The following is a 14,097-nucleotide window of genomic DNA, read 5'->3' as shown; positions in this document are numbered from 1 at the left end:
AAGTTAGTTTTTTCGGTGATAGCTTAGGATACCAAATCTAACATAAACGTCGCCTACTATAACATGGCATTTTCTGTTACCCTAGGCCCTAAGGTAACAAAAAACAATCCAAATGTAACATAAAATGTATGTTACATTAGAGAGACACAAAATTTTCAAAATGACGTGGAATGCTGACGTGGCATGTAGTGATTTGGCATGTAGGTCCCACTTTTAGTAGCTAATGTAACATTTGTAAGCAAGCTACCGAAACATTTTACATTGTCTACGATAACAGTTTATGAAGCTTATGTAACACTTTGACAAATAAGAAATTGAAAATGCGCTATTAATATTTAAGCAACCCCAAATTTATATAAAACATCCAAAATAGAAAATATCTAACAAACATCCTCCCACAACATCCAACCATCCAACAACCATCCTACTAAAACATCCAACCCCTACTAAAACATCCAACATCCAACAAAAGTTAAACTACATAAATAAAAGTTAAACTAGTTCACGACTTAATAGATAGCGTTATACACTTATAAACTTGAAAAACACTGGTACTAGAAGGTACTGCGACCAGTTATTAGTGTACCATCATCATTGTCACTTGCAGCAATCACGCACAAGTCCTGGATGTCAATTCTTATATCCGAGCTGGCTTCCGCAAGTCTTTTAAGAACAACTTCCATGCTTTGCTGTATAAGATGTAACCCAGAACATCACCATTTGATATAACATTAATTGATACTACAGCCACAATCTGTAACTTCATTCCAGTTGGTAGATCTCTTGGCCTATCAATTTACCAAATAAATGTAATACCATTTACCAACTTGGATAACAACTTATGTAAAATGAAAGGCAATGTTAACTTAACTGTCATTATGTCTCAAGCAACCAAGTTAGCTGTGTACTGTACATTATGTCTCAAGCAACCAAGTAGCAGTGGACTGGATAGCAAAGAACATTGAAGACACATCAGAGAATAAATTTAAGAACTACTTGAGAAACTAAAAGGTATAACTCTCACCACACTGTTAGCATCCCTCCCTCCACAAAGCAGAAGAAGTCCATCTGAGCGTGCACTTGCAGTAGCATACCTAATTTGAAGTAACAGGGGCTGATAAGTATTCTGAAACAATAGTGATCATAAAAACAATACAATATTATTCAAGAAAGCAAACTTCACCCATAACAACAGAATTTTGAAAATATTTACATGGATCTTATTATGCTTTACCACCTTTATTGAAGCATACACTGGCAGAAGGTGTTTCAAGTTCACCACCTTTATCATTAGAATCAACACGATTGGGACTTTCAACAGGTAAATCTCCTGGACCTGATGATAATTGTACACATAATTAGCTTTCATAGACCATCTGTTAATCACACATGAAATATTAGTTATCAACTTACTTGAACCATCTTTTTTCTGAAGTGGTCCTGGCTCCATCCTATCATTTTTGGCAACTAGAGTTCTGCAATCATCTTGCATACCATTTGCATTAGCATATTGGCGTTGGACAGGCAAGCCTCCTAAAGGTGACATCAGAAGTTACTATTTTGCTACAATAATAGTAGAGTAATGATCTGAAAAAAATTACAAACTGGAAAGATAGAAACTAGAGTTGCTCACTTGAATATTCTGAATCTGTTGGACACGGTTTATCTATCTGGATATTAGAGTTGCTTACTTGATCTTCATTAAAATCAGCAGGAATTTCAATAATCGGCGTATCAGCATCTTTCGAATGACAAATTTCATGAAAAGAAGAATCTCCTCTTGATGCATTATTATCATATTTTGTAGCATTGCACAAATTTCACAGTAATAATAGACAACAACATAAAATAAATACAGCATATACATTTTATTAAGCACGATTAGAATAACTCTTGCTCCGCAGCTCAAGTAAACATGAAAAACAACTTTTGCTCAGGAAGAACTATTTTCAGTGCACATCTTACAGATTGGCTTGATAGTCAGGCATTTCATTTCTTTCCTAACTATCATTTATACATAGCTATTATTTGAATTCCAGGACGTACTCGGGTTCAAAAATTTAGGTTCACCATGAGAGAATTCCCCATTATCTAGATATAAATTGAACTTGACACACATCTATTACAGTTACACACACTCGCACACATATAAATAAAAGGTTTGTTGCCAATTAGTTAAAATTGCTGATGAAACTTTAGAAATCAATCAAAAATTAAAAAAAAATCATATTTAGCAGTCCTATAAGATATAGTGCAACATTTATCAGAAAGAAACCATGAAAAGGGAAATATATCAGGGTGACATTAATGGACATGATTTCTCACACAACAAAAACACCAATATCCCAAAAAGTCAGAAACTAATATCAGACATACCAGAAAATAAGTTTAGATATCCAACACACTAAATTCAAAAGAGCAGAACTTTGAGCAGATTATGTTAATGGATATAAGCTAAAGAGGCCTAATTACATAACTGGGTTCTATAAGCAATCAAGATCTCTAATATAACCAGTCATACAATCGTAATAATTCATCTACTTTTTACCTTCTCGGCAGTAGAGGTTGTTGCCTGAAGCTGACCATTTTTCTCATCCAAGCTCTTATGTAACATATATATCTCATCTTCCATATTTCTTGCTCTAATTTCCGCTTCCTGCAAAAACACAAAAAACACCATTAAATCTCAATCACAAATGTCACACAGTAAAACAAATTCCAATAGAAGTTCCACAACACCAAAATTTCTTTGATTTCCAATAGTATCTACCAAATACGAACAAGAAATAAATTAACCGATTAACCTGCCTAGTCAACATTTCTCGAACCAAAGATTGTTCCCGAGTAGCAAGTCTGCTCCGTACTAATGACACGATATTAGAATAAAGGGTAGGGTGCAAATGGTTCACATTTCAGACACTGTAACGTTTTCAATTTACTACATAATACACTGAAAAGAGGATGTATTAAATAATGAAGCAATATGAACCGCAAAAGAGTCGTGTGGTATAAACAATCCTCCAATGTATCAAACTTCATATTTTATTAAGTCGATAAACAAAACTATATGTCATTAGACTTTCTCAAGTCTTCAGACAAGTGAATCTATCTAGCCATCTATGTTCTTATGACTGTTTTCTCTTCAGATTCACGTAAAAGTAAAGGAAGGTATAAATAGCCTTCTTCTCCATTCATATGACTGTTTTATCAACTTAATCTATAAATCATTCAAAATCATTCTTAGATTATTCAAAGAAGTTTACTGTATAAAATCAAAAACTAATATTAATCACTCCTAACAATGTAATATAAATCACTCCTAACAGTGTAATGTAAATGACTCCCAACAATATACACAGAAGCAGGACTCATAACATTAAATTAGAAAAAATGAACTAAATCACTCCAACAAATAAGATACCCCTCCATTTCTTCAATTCAGTCAACTTTTAAGTACAAAACTATATCTTCACTAGTTCAATTTCCGATATTAGTAAATCACATGGAAATTAGTTACACAATTATTATCTGAAGAATCTCTTATATAATAATAACAACTTACAAAATGATGCAAGAAAGCCCCCAAGTCAAGAACACAAGAGAGATAGAGAGGGGGTGCGTGAGAGAGGGGGAGAGAGAGAAATAAGAGAGAGAGAGAGAGAGAGAGAGAGAGAGAGTAGATGAAGTTTAAAGAAGGAACTAAGCCCTAATTGAAGAACCCAAGCCTCGACCGCAATTCAGTTGACCCCTAATTTTAAAAGAAAATCCCTAATTATATAGTATAGAATAGTAGTGGTGGACAGACAGGGAGACAATATAGATTAGTGAGAGAAGGAGGGCATAGTCGTGGTAGAGAAACAAATAGACGAGAGAGATTAGTGAGAGAGGGAAGGAAAGGAGAGAGAAAGTGGGTGAGTGTACTGAGATATGAGAAAAAGCAGAGGGAGCGAGGGTGTGTGTACACAAAATTTTAAAAATGTCTGAAAATTTTGGCCTGTTGTTACCCAAAATTTATCCCGCTTGAGCCCAATTATTGCCCCAGCTTATGAATCCAATAATTCATGTATATCTATATTTTATTATTTTGTAAATAAATTAAAATAATCATTATAAAAGGTTAATTACTTATATGTATTTTATTACTTTTATAACTCATATATTTATATTTTAATATTTTTTATTTTAAAAACTTATATTTAATGCTCATATAAAAAAGTGAAAATTATACTATTAATAATATTTATTATTTTTAAATTTTTAAATTTTTATTACTTCAAAATTCTTCTTTTTAAAATTTTAAATTTTATTATGTACAAAATTCATATATCATCAAAATTCGTATATCTTCAAGAATGTTTGTACTCTCCAAACATTCATATATTTGTATATTCATATTTTATTGCTTTATTAGTATTTTTATAATAAAAGGTTAAAAAGTCATTTTAATAAAAAAATAACGACTTATATATATTTTACTACAAATATAATTTGTAGATTTAAAATATTTTAAATTATATATTTTTAGAAGTTATATATGAGTGCTTATATTAACATTCTTATAAAATTAATTTAAAGAAATATTTAAGCTTAAAGATATTATATTTATATTTTGAACTCTAAGCTAACACTTTTACAAATATGTTACAAGCTGCAACACTTTATTGCTAATGTAACATCGGGTTTTTGGCTAAGGTAACATAAAAAATACAATGTTACATTTAGAGCATAAGTAGCATAGCTAAGGTAACATATTCAGGTAACATTTCTCGAGAGGGGGTTGCAATAGGTCATATATGGTGTAGTGCCTACTAGCTGTTAAATATAAAAGTGAGTCAACCATGCCTCTATAGCTTGAAATATCCATAGACTTTTCAGTTGTGTTTAATTCAAGTTTAGTTGCAGTGGCCATGGGAGTTTTTGCAGATGTGCAATCCATTAGATCAAACTTCTTCAAAAGATCATAAAAATATTTGGTTTGACTAATGAATATTCCATCACTAACTTGCTTAACTTGTAAACCAAGAAAGTAAGTTAGTTCTTCCACCATGCTCATTTCATATTTACTTTGCATCAATTTGGCAAACTTTTTGTAAGTTTTTCATCTCTAAAGCCAAATATAATATCATCTACATAAATTTGAACAAGTATACTAGAGCCATTAACATTTCTAAAGAATAAGGTTTTGTCAACAGTACCTCTAGTGAAGTGATTTTCTAAGAGAAACTTTGACAAAGTATCATACCAGGCTCTAGGTGATTGCTTCAATCCATTAAGTGCTTTCAAAAGATAGTAGACATTTCTGGAAAATTTGGGTCTTCAAAACCAAGAGGCTGACTGACATAGACTTTCTCCTCCAAATCTCCATTTAGAAATGTACTTTTAACATCCATTTGATAGACTTTGAAATTGGCATGGGCTGCATAGGCTAGGAAGATTCTGATGGCTTCAAGTCTTGCAACGGGAACAAAGGTTTCATCAAAATCAATTCCTTCTTGTTGACAATAGCCCTTAGCAACCAATCTAGCTTTGTTCCTGACTATTATGCCATTTTCATCCATCTTGTTTTTGAATACTCACTTGGTGTCAATAGGATTCTTTTCTTTAGGCTTGGGTATCAGCTTCCATACTTTATTCCTTTCAAATTGGTTTAGCTCCTCCTGCATAGCTAAAACCCAATCAGGATCCAATAGAGCTTCTTCTACCTTTTAAGGCTCTTCCTGAGATAGAAAGTTGCTATATAGACATTCCTCTTGAGTTGCTTTTCTTGTTTGCACTCCTGAAAATGCATCACCAATGATCAGTTCAAATGGGTGATCTCTAGTCCATTTTCTCTGTTGTGGCAGATTAGCTCTAGATGAAGAGGCCTCATTGTTGTCTTGATGTGTGACATAGTTTTGATTAGAAGAAACTCTCCCTGAGTTTGTGGATCTTTGACTTGTATTTGGGGTCCTTTCTGATTGTGATCTGTATTGGCCCTCAATTTTTATTGATAATTCAACGGATGTTGAGTTTTGCCATTCAACGGATGATGCAGATTGTCTTCCAACGGATGATGCACTTGGTCTTTTGACGGATGTTGAATTATGTGCTTCATTAGTTGTATATTTTTTTACATTTTCTTAGACATTGGTTCTTGATCACTTTCATCATCACTGTCTTCACAAACCATCTCAACATTGTCAAATTTTAGGCTTTCATGTAAATCTCCTTCTTGCAGTCCTTCAATCTTTTTATCGTCAAACACAACATGTACAGATTACATAACAATGTTGGTTCTAAGATTGTAGACTCTATATTCTTTTCCAACAGCATATCCAACAAAGATACATTCATCTGCTTTGACATCAAACTTCCCATGTTGATCAGTTTGATTCCTTAAGATTTAGCATTTATAGCCAAAGACATGAAGAAAGTTTAGTGTTGGATTCTTATTCTTGAACAATTGGTAAGGAGTCATGCACTTTGCTTGATTAACCAAAGAAATATTCTGAGTGTAGCATGCAGTATTTACAGCTTCATCCCAAAAATATGTTGGTAACTTTGATTCTTCTAGCATTTTCCTTGCAGCTTCAATAAGAGATCTGTTTTTTCTTTCCACATACCATTTTGTTGTGGGGTTCTTGCTGCTGAGAATTCATGCATAATCCCATTCTCTTCCCAAAATGATCTCATCACAGAATTCTTAAACTCAGTTCCATTGTCACTCCTGATTCTTCTTACTTTGAAATCAAGATGATTGTTGACTTGTCTTATGTGATTGATGATGATTTCACTAGCTTCATCTTTGGACTTGAGAAAATATGTCCAAGAGAACTTTGAGAAATCATCCACAATTACTAGACATTACCTTTTCTTTGAGATTGATAATATGTTTACTGGTCCAAATAAGTCCGTGTGTAGTAATTGTAGGGGTTCTTCAATTATTGAATCAAGATTCTTTCTGAATGATGCCTTGATTTGTTTTCCTTTCTGACATGCATCACGCAGTCCATCCTTTGAGAATTCCACTTGAGGAATACCTCTTACCAAATCTATCCTGACTAGCTCATCCATAGTCTTGAAGTTAAGGTGGGACAACTTATTGTGCCATAGCCAACTTTCATCTTTACTTGCCTTGCTAAATAGACAAGTGACAGATTCTGTATTTGATGAGTTGAAATCAGCTAAGTACACATTTCCTTTTCTCACTCCAGTGAGAACCACTTTGTTGTTTCTCTTGTTGGTCACAACACAGGCTTCAGAATTAAATTTTACCGAGTTGGCCTTGTCACAAAGCTGGCTGATACTCAACAAATTATGTTTGAGTCCATCCACTAGGGAAACCTCTTCAATGATGAAATTATCCTTTAAAATGAAGCCATATCCCACAGTATAACCCTTGTTGTCATCTCCAAAAGTGATACTTGGGCCAGCTCTTTCCTTGAACTCAGTGAGCAGGGTAGAATCTCCAGTCATGTGCCTTGATCACTCACTATCTAAATACCAAAGATTCTTTATGTTTTCCTGCACATAATAAAATCAAATCAAGTTGATTTTGGTACCCAAGTTTCCTTGGGTCATGTTTTGTTAGCCTTTTTCTTAGGTTTCTTAGACTTGTCCTCATTTGACTTAGACATTTGGGATTCATCCTTAGTCAATTGAGTAGAGTCCTTAAAACTATTCATCATTGTAGAATTATCATGCACAGGCTGATTAACATGGAAAGGCATATTTTGTGCAAACATGTTATTCCAATATGGCATGCGAAATGGTATTTATGGCATACTAAATTCAGCATAGTAAGGATTTTGAGCAAATGGCATATTAGCGAACTGTGCATTCAAATTATGTGCAGGCATAACATTAACATGCATTGTAGGCATACTGGGACATGAAGGAGGTGCAGACATGGGAGCAGTCGTAGCAAGTTTGTAATTAACAGACAAATAATTAACATTACCACACTTAACACAGGTTTTTCTTGGTGCATATTTATCAGGTGTGTAGTTGTTGTGTTTGTTAATTCCTACTTTCCCATTCCTATTGTTTTTCTTTTTAGACTCTACTCTCACTTCAATTTTCTCCCATCTGTCTTTTAATGGCTTAATGGACATATGCCCTACATTGACTCTCTTGTGCTATTTCACTTGACTTGTTTCTCCTGGAACAAAATTCTTAGATACTGATCCATATTTTTCATTTAATTTAGCTAGCTTAGTTTTGCTGACTGGTTTACTTTCACTTAATGGATGTGGCTCATTGTCTTTTGACGGATAATCCTTTTGATTATTCGATGGATAATGTTCATCATCCGTCGAATCCACATCCGTTGAAAGTCCTTCAACCAGATTGGCATCAAGCTTCTCCTTACTCTATTTTCCAGGCTGCATCACAGAAAGATTCTATACCTTGAACTTTAATAATTTGAGCATGGACATCTCCAGACAATTTCCATGCCTTAATTACTTATTTTTCTCGTTCAAGCTGTTTTCTTAAAATCTCCTCTTTCTTTAAGGATTCAGTTAGTTCATCTTTAGCAATCCTGAATTCTATCTTTAATTTCTCAAACTCAACAAACTGAGTCTCTAGCACATTGTTTCTTTCACTTAAAAACCAATTGTTCTCTTTAAGTTTGGTGTTTTCTTTAATGAGAGACTTGAGTGTAACACGTAGATGGTATAATTCAGTAGACATGTCATTTATACCATCATTACACTCAGCTTTAGATAAATGTGCTAGGTTAGTGGTGATTACCTGATTGTTGGATGAACTGACTTCTATTTTATCTGATTTGTCCATAAGTGCTAGATTGACATAGCTTGTATCTTCATCCTCTTCAAATCAATCTGCAGCCTAGTCATTTTCTTGTGTGATGAAATCCCTTTCTTTTGTTTGAGCAACTCAAAATATTTCTGTTTATAATCAATAGGCTCAAACTTCTTTTTATCAGAATCATACTTTCTACATTCATTTGCAAAATAACCTGTGAAGCCACACTTGAAACATTTGAACTTGGACTTATCAACCATGTTTCTGTTTGACTTAGCTGCTACAAAATTCTTCTTGAATTTGAGCTTGGCAAATCTCCTGGATAAAAAAGCAAGATACTCATCTATGTCATCCATATCATCTTGACTAAGATTTTTCTCATGTTTAGCTACTAGTCCTTTTCCCTTGCTTTCACAAACTCTAAGGTTTGATGCAGATTCAACAGCTTCAACATTTGTCTCCTTCTCCTTTTCTTTCTCAACAACCAATGTAATGGACCCTCCCTTCTTTCTTCCTTTCTCCAACTTCTCATCTTGCTCTATTTCAAGCTCATAAGTCTTTAGAATCCCATACAGTCTATCCAAGGTGAATTTCTTGTAATCTTGAGAATTTCTCAATGAGACTGTCATAGGCTTCAATTCCTTTGGCAGAGATCTAAGGAATTTGAGGTTTGAATCTTTTGTTTGATAGATTCTTCCATGCAGTTTTAGAGCATTCAGTAATTTTTGAAATCTACTAAAAATGTCAGTGAGTGACTCATTTTCTTCACTGTGAAAATGCTCATATTGCTGAATCAAGAGTTGCATTTTGTTTTCCCTTACCTGCTCAGTTTTATCACATATAACTTGAATTGTGTCACAGACATCCTTAGTAGTTTTACAGTTTATGATGTTATCACACATGTCACCATCAACACCATTAAACAAAATGTTCATAACCTTTTTATCCTTATGAACTTGTTCAATATCAGGATTAGACCATTCTGCTCTAGGCTTTGGGACAGATGGTTCATTTCCTATAGCAGCTCTCATAAGGACATGTGGACCTTTCTCATTGCAGTCCACATATGCTTCATCTTGTGATAGGAGATGCAGGTGCATCTTCACCTTCCAATGGTGATAGTTATCTTTGTCCAAAAATGGAATCTTTACTCCAACATCTTTTCTGCTCATCTTGTTAGTTGTTGTGATCTTTAAACTCTTAGTTCTTCAAGAGCTTGCTCTGATACCAATTGTTATTCCCAAACAATCTAAACAAGAATTACAGAAGGGGGGTTGAATATAATTCTGGCTTCTTTTTAATTTTAAGAACAGTTCTACTATAAATATGTAATTGTGTTTGATTTAGCAATGGTGCGGAATGAAAGTAGTAAAGAAATCAAATCACAAAGTAATCAAATACAAGTATTTAAAAACTTTCTGGTGGATTGAACTTTTCCACCAGAGATATATATTAAGTTGAGAACTATGTGTAACAAAATTGTTCACAGCTGCTTATAAGTTGAAAATACAAGAACTGAGAAATTCTTTACAGATCTTGCCTTATCTATTTCTCAGGTAATTGCTTACTTTCTTGGATCTATTCAACTTGCTACCCTTGGTTTATATATCACTAAGTTACATGACATAAAGACAAGATAATAAGACAAAATATTTCTAGTCTAATATCATGTTGCTACACTTCTCTTTCCAGCATCTTTGAATATCTACTGTTTAGCATGGAAATGGAAATACTTATTTGTTCTCTAAATCCTTCAAACAGGCTATTACATTCCATTTGCATACAACCAATGCATGTGACTGTCAAGTCACTATCAACTGCTCTTTTGAATTTGAACATCTGTTGGAACTTAAATTGATCATCTGTTGGAAATCTGTTTGATCATCCGTTGGAACTCTGGTTGAACATCCGTCGAGCCTTATGTTGATCATCTGTTGAAGCTTTATGAATCATCCTTTGAGACTGTCTTTTTGGCAGTTAACTCTATTTCATTTATACAAGATTACAAGGCATCTAATAATTACAATTCACCATCATATCTCGCATATCAATCTAGTAGTCAACAAGACTTAAACATTCTACAACACCTAGTTCACTAAGCCATTTAAGTATGCAAAAATGTGCTACTAATCTTATTGTACATAAGCTACTCTTTCAACGGATGTTGAAATGATCATCCGTTGAAAGCTACAAATTCACTTAAATAAAATCTACTTAGTGTTTTGTTCAAGTTATCATCTAGTACACAACATATTCCTAACATGCTCAATAGTTGGCTTACTTCCTTCCTCAAGCAGAATTTTATGCATGCAATAAGAAAGGCTGATTCCCTTAAAATCTGCTATTGTCCATCCAATTGCTGATTTAAATTCTCTCAGAATTCTCAAAAGCTTATCTTCATCACTTCCTGAAAGGTCAGATGCAATAATAACAGGCAAAGTAGATGCATCACCTAAAAATGCATACCTCAAGTTATCAGGCAGTGGTTTGAGCTCAAGTGTAGGAGCTTCTTCAATAGATGGCTTGAGACGCTTTGGAGAATTTTTCAGCTCTTCCAATCCAAGAGACTCGAACGGTAATTCTAACTTCCTCTTCCATGGGAATGCATTCAAATTCTGCATTTGCTCCCCCCTTCTTCATATTCACTATCAAATTCCCCGTTAAGGCTCTTTCTAAGGCGTCAGTCCTTAGCAAGTGATCAAGCTCTGAAGTCACTACAGAGTCGACCAACTCCACTTTAAAGCACTCCTCTTCATCATTAGGGAATTTTATTGCATTAAAGACATTGAACGTGACATCATGACCCTGAACTCTCATGGTAAGTTCACCCTTTTGCACATCAATAAGAGTTCGGCCCGTAGCTAAGAATGGTCTTCAAAAGATAATGGGAATATTCTTATCTTTCTCAAAGTCTAGAATGACAAAATCAGCAGGAAAGATGAGTTTATCCACCATAACCAATAGATCCTCTACTACTCCTCGCGGATAAGTGATGGAACGGACAGCCAGTTGCAAAGACATGTTCACAGGGTTTGGATCAGGTAGACCAAGTTTCTTGAAAACGGACAAGGGCATCAGATTGATGCTAGCTCCCAAGTCACACAAACACTTGTCCAACGACAAATTGCCAATGATACAAGGTATCGTGAAGCTTCTTGGATCTTTAAGCTTAGGAGGTAGTTTCTGTTACAGCACAACACTGCACTCTTCCGTTAGAGCAACGGTTTCTAACTCCTCAAGTTTTAGCTTCCGAGATAGAATACCCTTCATGAACTTAGCGTATCTCGGCATCTGTTCTAGAGCTTCTGCATAAGGTATGTTAATGTGCAACTTCTTGAAAACCTCCAAAAACTTGGAAAATTATTTATCGAACTTCTGATTCTGAAGTCTTTTAGGATATGGCGGAGGTGAGTAAGTAGACCTGTTTATCCCCTGTATTACCCTCAGGAGGATTGCTTTCAATAGCTTTCTTCTTAGGTTCCACCTCGGCATCCTTCTGTATAATTTTTCAGCTACAATCTCATTTTTCGGGATTGGCAAAGGTGTAGATGCACCTGCATTCTGAACAAAATTTTCAGAATCTTCGTCTTGCTGATTTTAGGGCTCTTGACCTTTCCAGATCTCAAGGTAATTTCCTTCAACTGCTCATTGACTTCGTTCTTTCCTGGATTAGCTTCTGTATCACTAGGAAGAGTTCTTGGTTAATGGTTCAACAAAGCATTGGCAATTTTACCTATTTGATTCTCCAGAGTCTTGAAAGAAAGCGCTTGGCTTTTGCACATAAGCCTTAACTCCTCCAATTCAGATTTTTCATTAGTAGATTGATCGGCACTTCCATGCGGTTGTTGTTGAAGTTGGAGTTATTATCTTGATGCATACTGTTGTTGAAAATCAGGAGGGTTGAATTTTTCTGCATAATTTTTCATCTACAATCTCATTTTTCGGGATTGGCAAAGGTGCAGATGCACCTGCATTCTGAACAAAATTTTTAGAATCTTCGTCTTACTGATTTTGGGGCTCGTGACCTTTCCAGAACTCAAGGTGATTTCCTTCAACTGCTCATTGACTTCGTTCTTTCCTGGATTAGCTTCTGTATCACTAGGAAGAGTTCTTGGTTAATGGTTCAACAAAGCATTGGCAATTTTACCTATTTGATTCTCCAGAGTCTTGATAGAAAGCGCTTAGCTTTTGCACATAATCCTTAACTCCTCCAATTCAGATTTTTCATTAGTAGATTGACCGGCACTTCCATACGGTTGTTGTTGAAGTTGGAGTTATTGTCTTGATGCATACTGTTGTTGAAAATCAGGAGGGTTGAATTGCTTTGCTCCAAACTGCTGATAAGGCTATTGTACCACATTCTGGTTGTTGCTCCAACTGAAGTTAGGATGATTGCGGTTGTTAGGATGAAAAAATGGCAGGAACTGGTTGCTGCGACCTCTGAAAGTTGCTCACAAACTAAGCTGATTCACTAGATATAGCACATTGCTCTGTCTCATATGCACCTGCACAAAGCTCACAGACACTAATTATCTGATTAACTCCATAATTAGCAAAAGAATCCATTTTCATCGTTAACCCCTATAGCTGAGCAACAATAACCGTAGCTATATCCATCTCTAGAATTCCTGCTACCTTGCCTTGAGGTAGTCTCTGAGTTGGGTTCTGATATTCATTAGCCGCCATCAATTCAATTAGCTCATAAGCTTCATCATAGCTCTTAGCCCATAAGGCTCCACCTGATGCTGCATTGAGCATGGGTCTGGACTACACTCCCAAACCATTATAAAAGCAATTGATGATTATCCAATCAGACATTCCATGATGAGGACACTTTCTAAGCATCTCCTTGTAGCACTCCCAAGCCTCACACAAAGATTCTCCCGATTGCTGCACAAATTGAGTAAAAGCGTTCCTGATTGCAGCTTTCTTCGTCATAAGGAAGAATTTAGTAAGAAACTTCTGAGCAAGATCCTCCCTGATAGAACCTGTTGGTAGAGAATGCAACCAGCACTTAGCTTTATCCCTCAGAGAGAATGGGAAAAGCCTCAGCTTCACAGCATCTTCAGAAATATTGTTGAACTTGAAAGTATCGCAGATCTCGATGAAATCTCTAATGTGCATATTGGGATCTTCTGTTGGAGAACCCCTAAACTGGACTGAATTCTGCACCATCTAAATCATGCTAGACTTGATTTCAAAGGTATTAGCCACAATGGATGGTCTGACAATGCTAGACTGAATGTTATTAATCTTCGATTGAGAATAATCCATCAAAGCTTTCGGATTTGCTGTTGGTTCTCCCATTATAATAAAAACTTCTTCTTCAACTTTTTCCTCTTCTTCAAA

The 14,097-nt window shown here is 35.1% G+C and overlaps 1 protein-coding gene and 1 non-coding gene across 5 annotated transcripts; one reads left to right on the top strand and one right to left on the bottom strand.

Annotated features, from left to right (window-relative positions):
* Positions 1-305: 305 nt before the first annotated feature.
* On the bottom strand, positions 306-3,985 carry LOC141697422 (uncharacterized). Of its 4 annotated transcripts, none has more exons than XM_074501806.1 (7): positions 3,563-3,985; positions 2,549-2,656; positions 1,634-1,741; positions 1,414-1,533; positions 1,238-1,336; positions 1,025-1,126; positions 306-944 (listed from the first exon to the last, which is right to left on the bottom strand). In XM_074501806.1, the coding sequence occupies exons 4-7, from the start codon at positions 1,456-1,458 to the stop codon at positions 915-917; spliced, it is 276 nt and encodes a 91-aa protein (XP_074357907.1). In that variant the 5' UTR covers positions 1,459-1,533; positions 1,634-1,741; positions 2,549-2,656; positions 3,563-3,985; the 3' UTR covers positions 306-914. The 4 variants fall into 4 exon arrangements, with proteins under 4 accessions (XP_074357907.1, XP_074357906.1, XP_074357905.1 ...); XM_074501805.1 differs by having other exon boundaries at positions 1,634-1,696; positions 3,563-3,983; XM_074501804.1 differs by having other exon boundaries at positions 1,025-1,094; positions 3,563-3,972.
* Positions 3,986-13,564: 9,579 nt separating this feature from the next.
* LOC141699264 (small nucleolar RNA R71) lies at positions 13,565-13,671 on the top strand. Its single transcript, XR_012565739.1, has one exon. It is a non-coding gene; the product is annotated as a small nucleolar RNA R71 (small nucleolar RNA).
* The last annotated feature ends 426 nt before the right edge of the window (positions 13,672-14,097 follow it).

Source organism: Apium graveolens, chromosome 11 (assembly GCF_009905375.1).
Source record: "Apium graveolens cultivar Ventura chromosome 11, ASM990537v1, whole genome shotgun sequence".
Classification (NCBI taxonomy): Eukaryota; Viridiplantae; Streptophyta; class Magnoliopsida; order Apiales; family Apiaceae; genus Apium; species Apium graveolens.
Note: the sequence above shows the minus strand (reverse complement) of the source record. Positions and strands in the feature narration are given on the sequence as shown.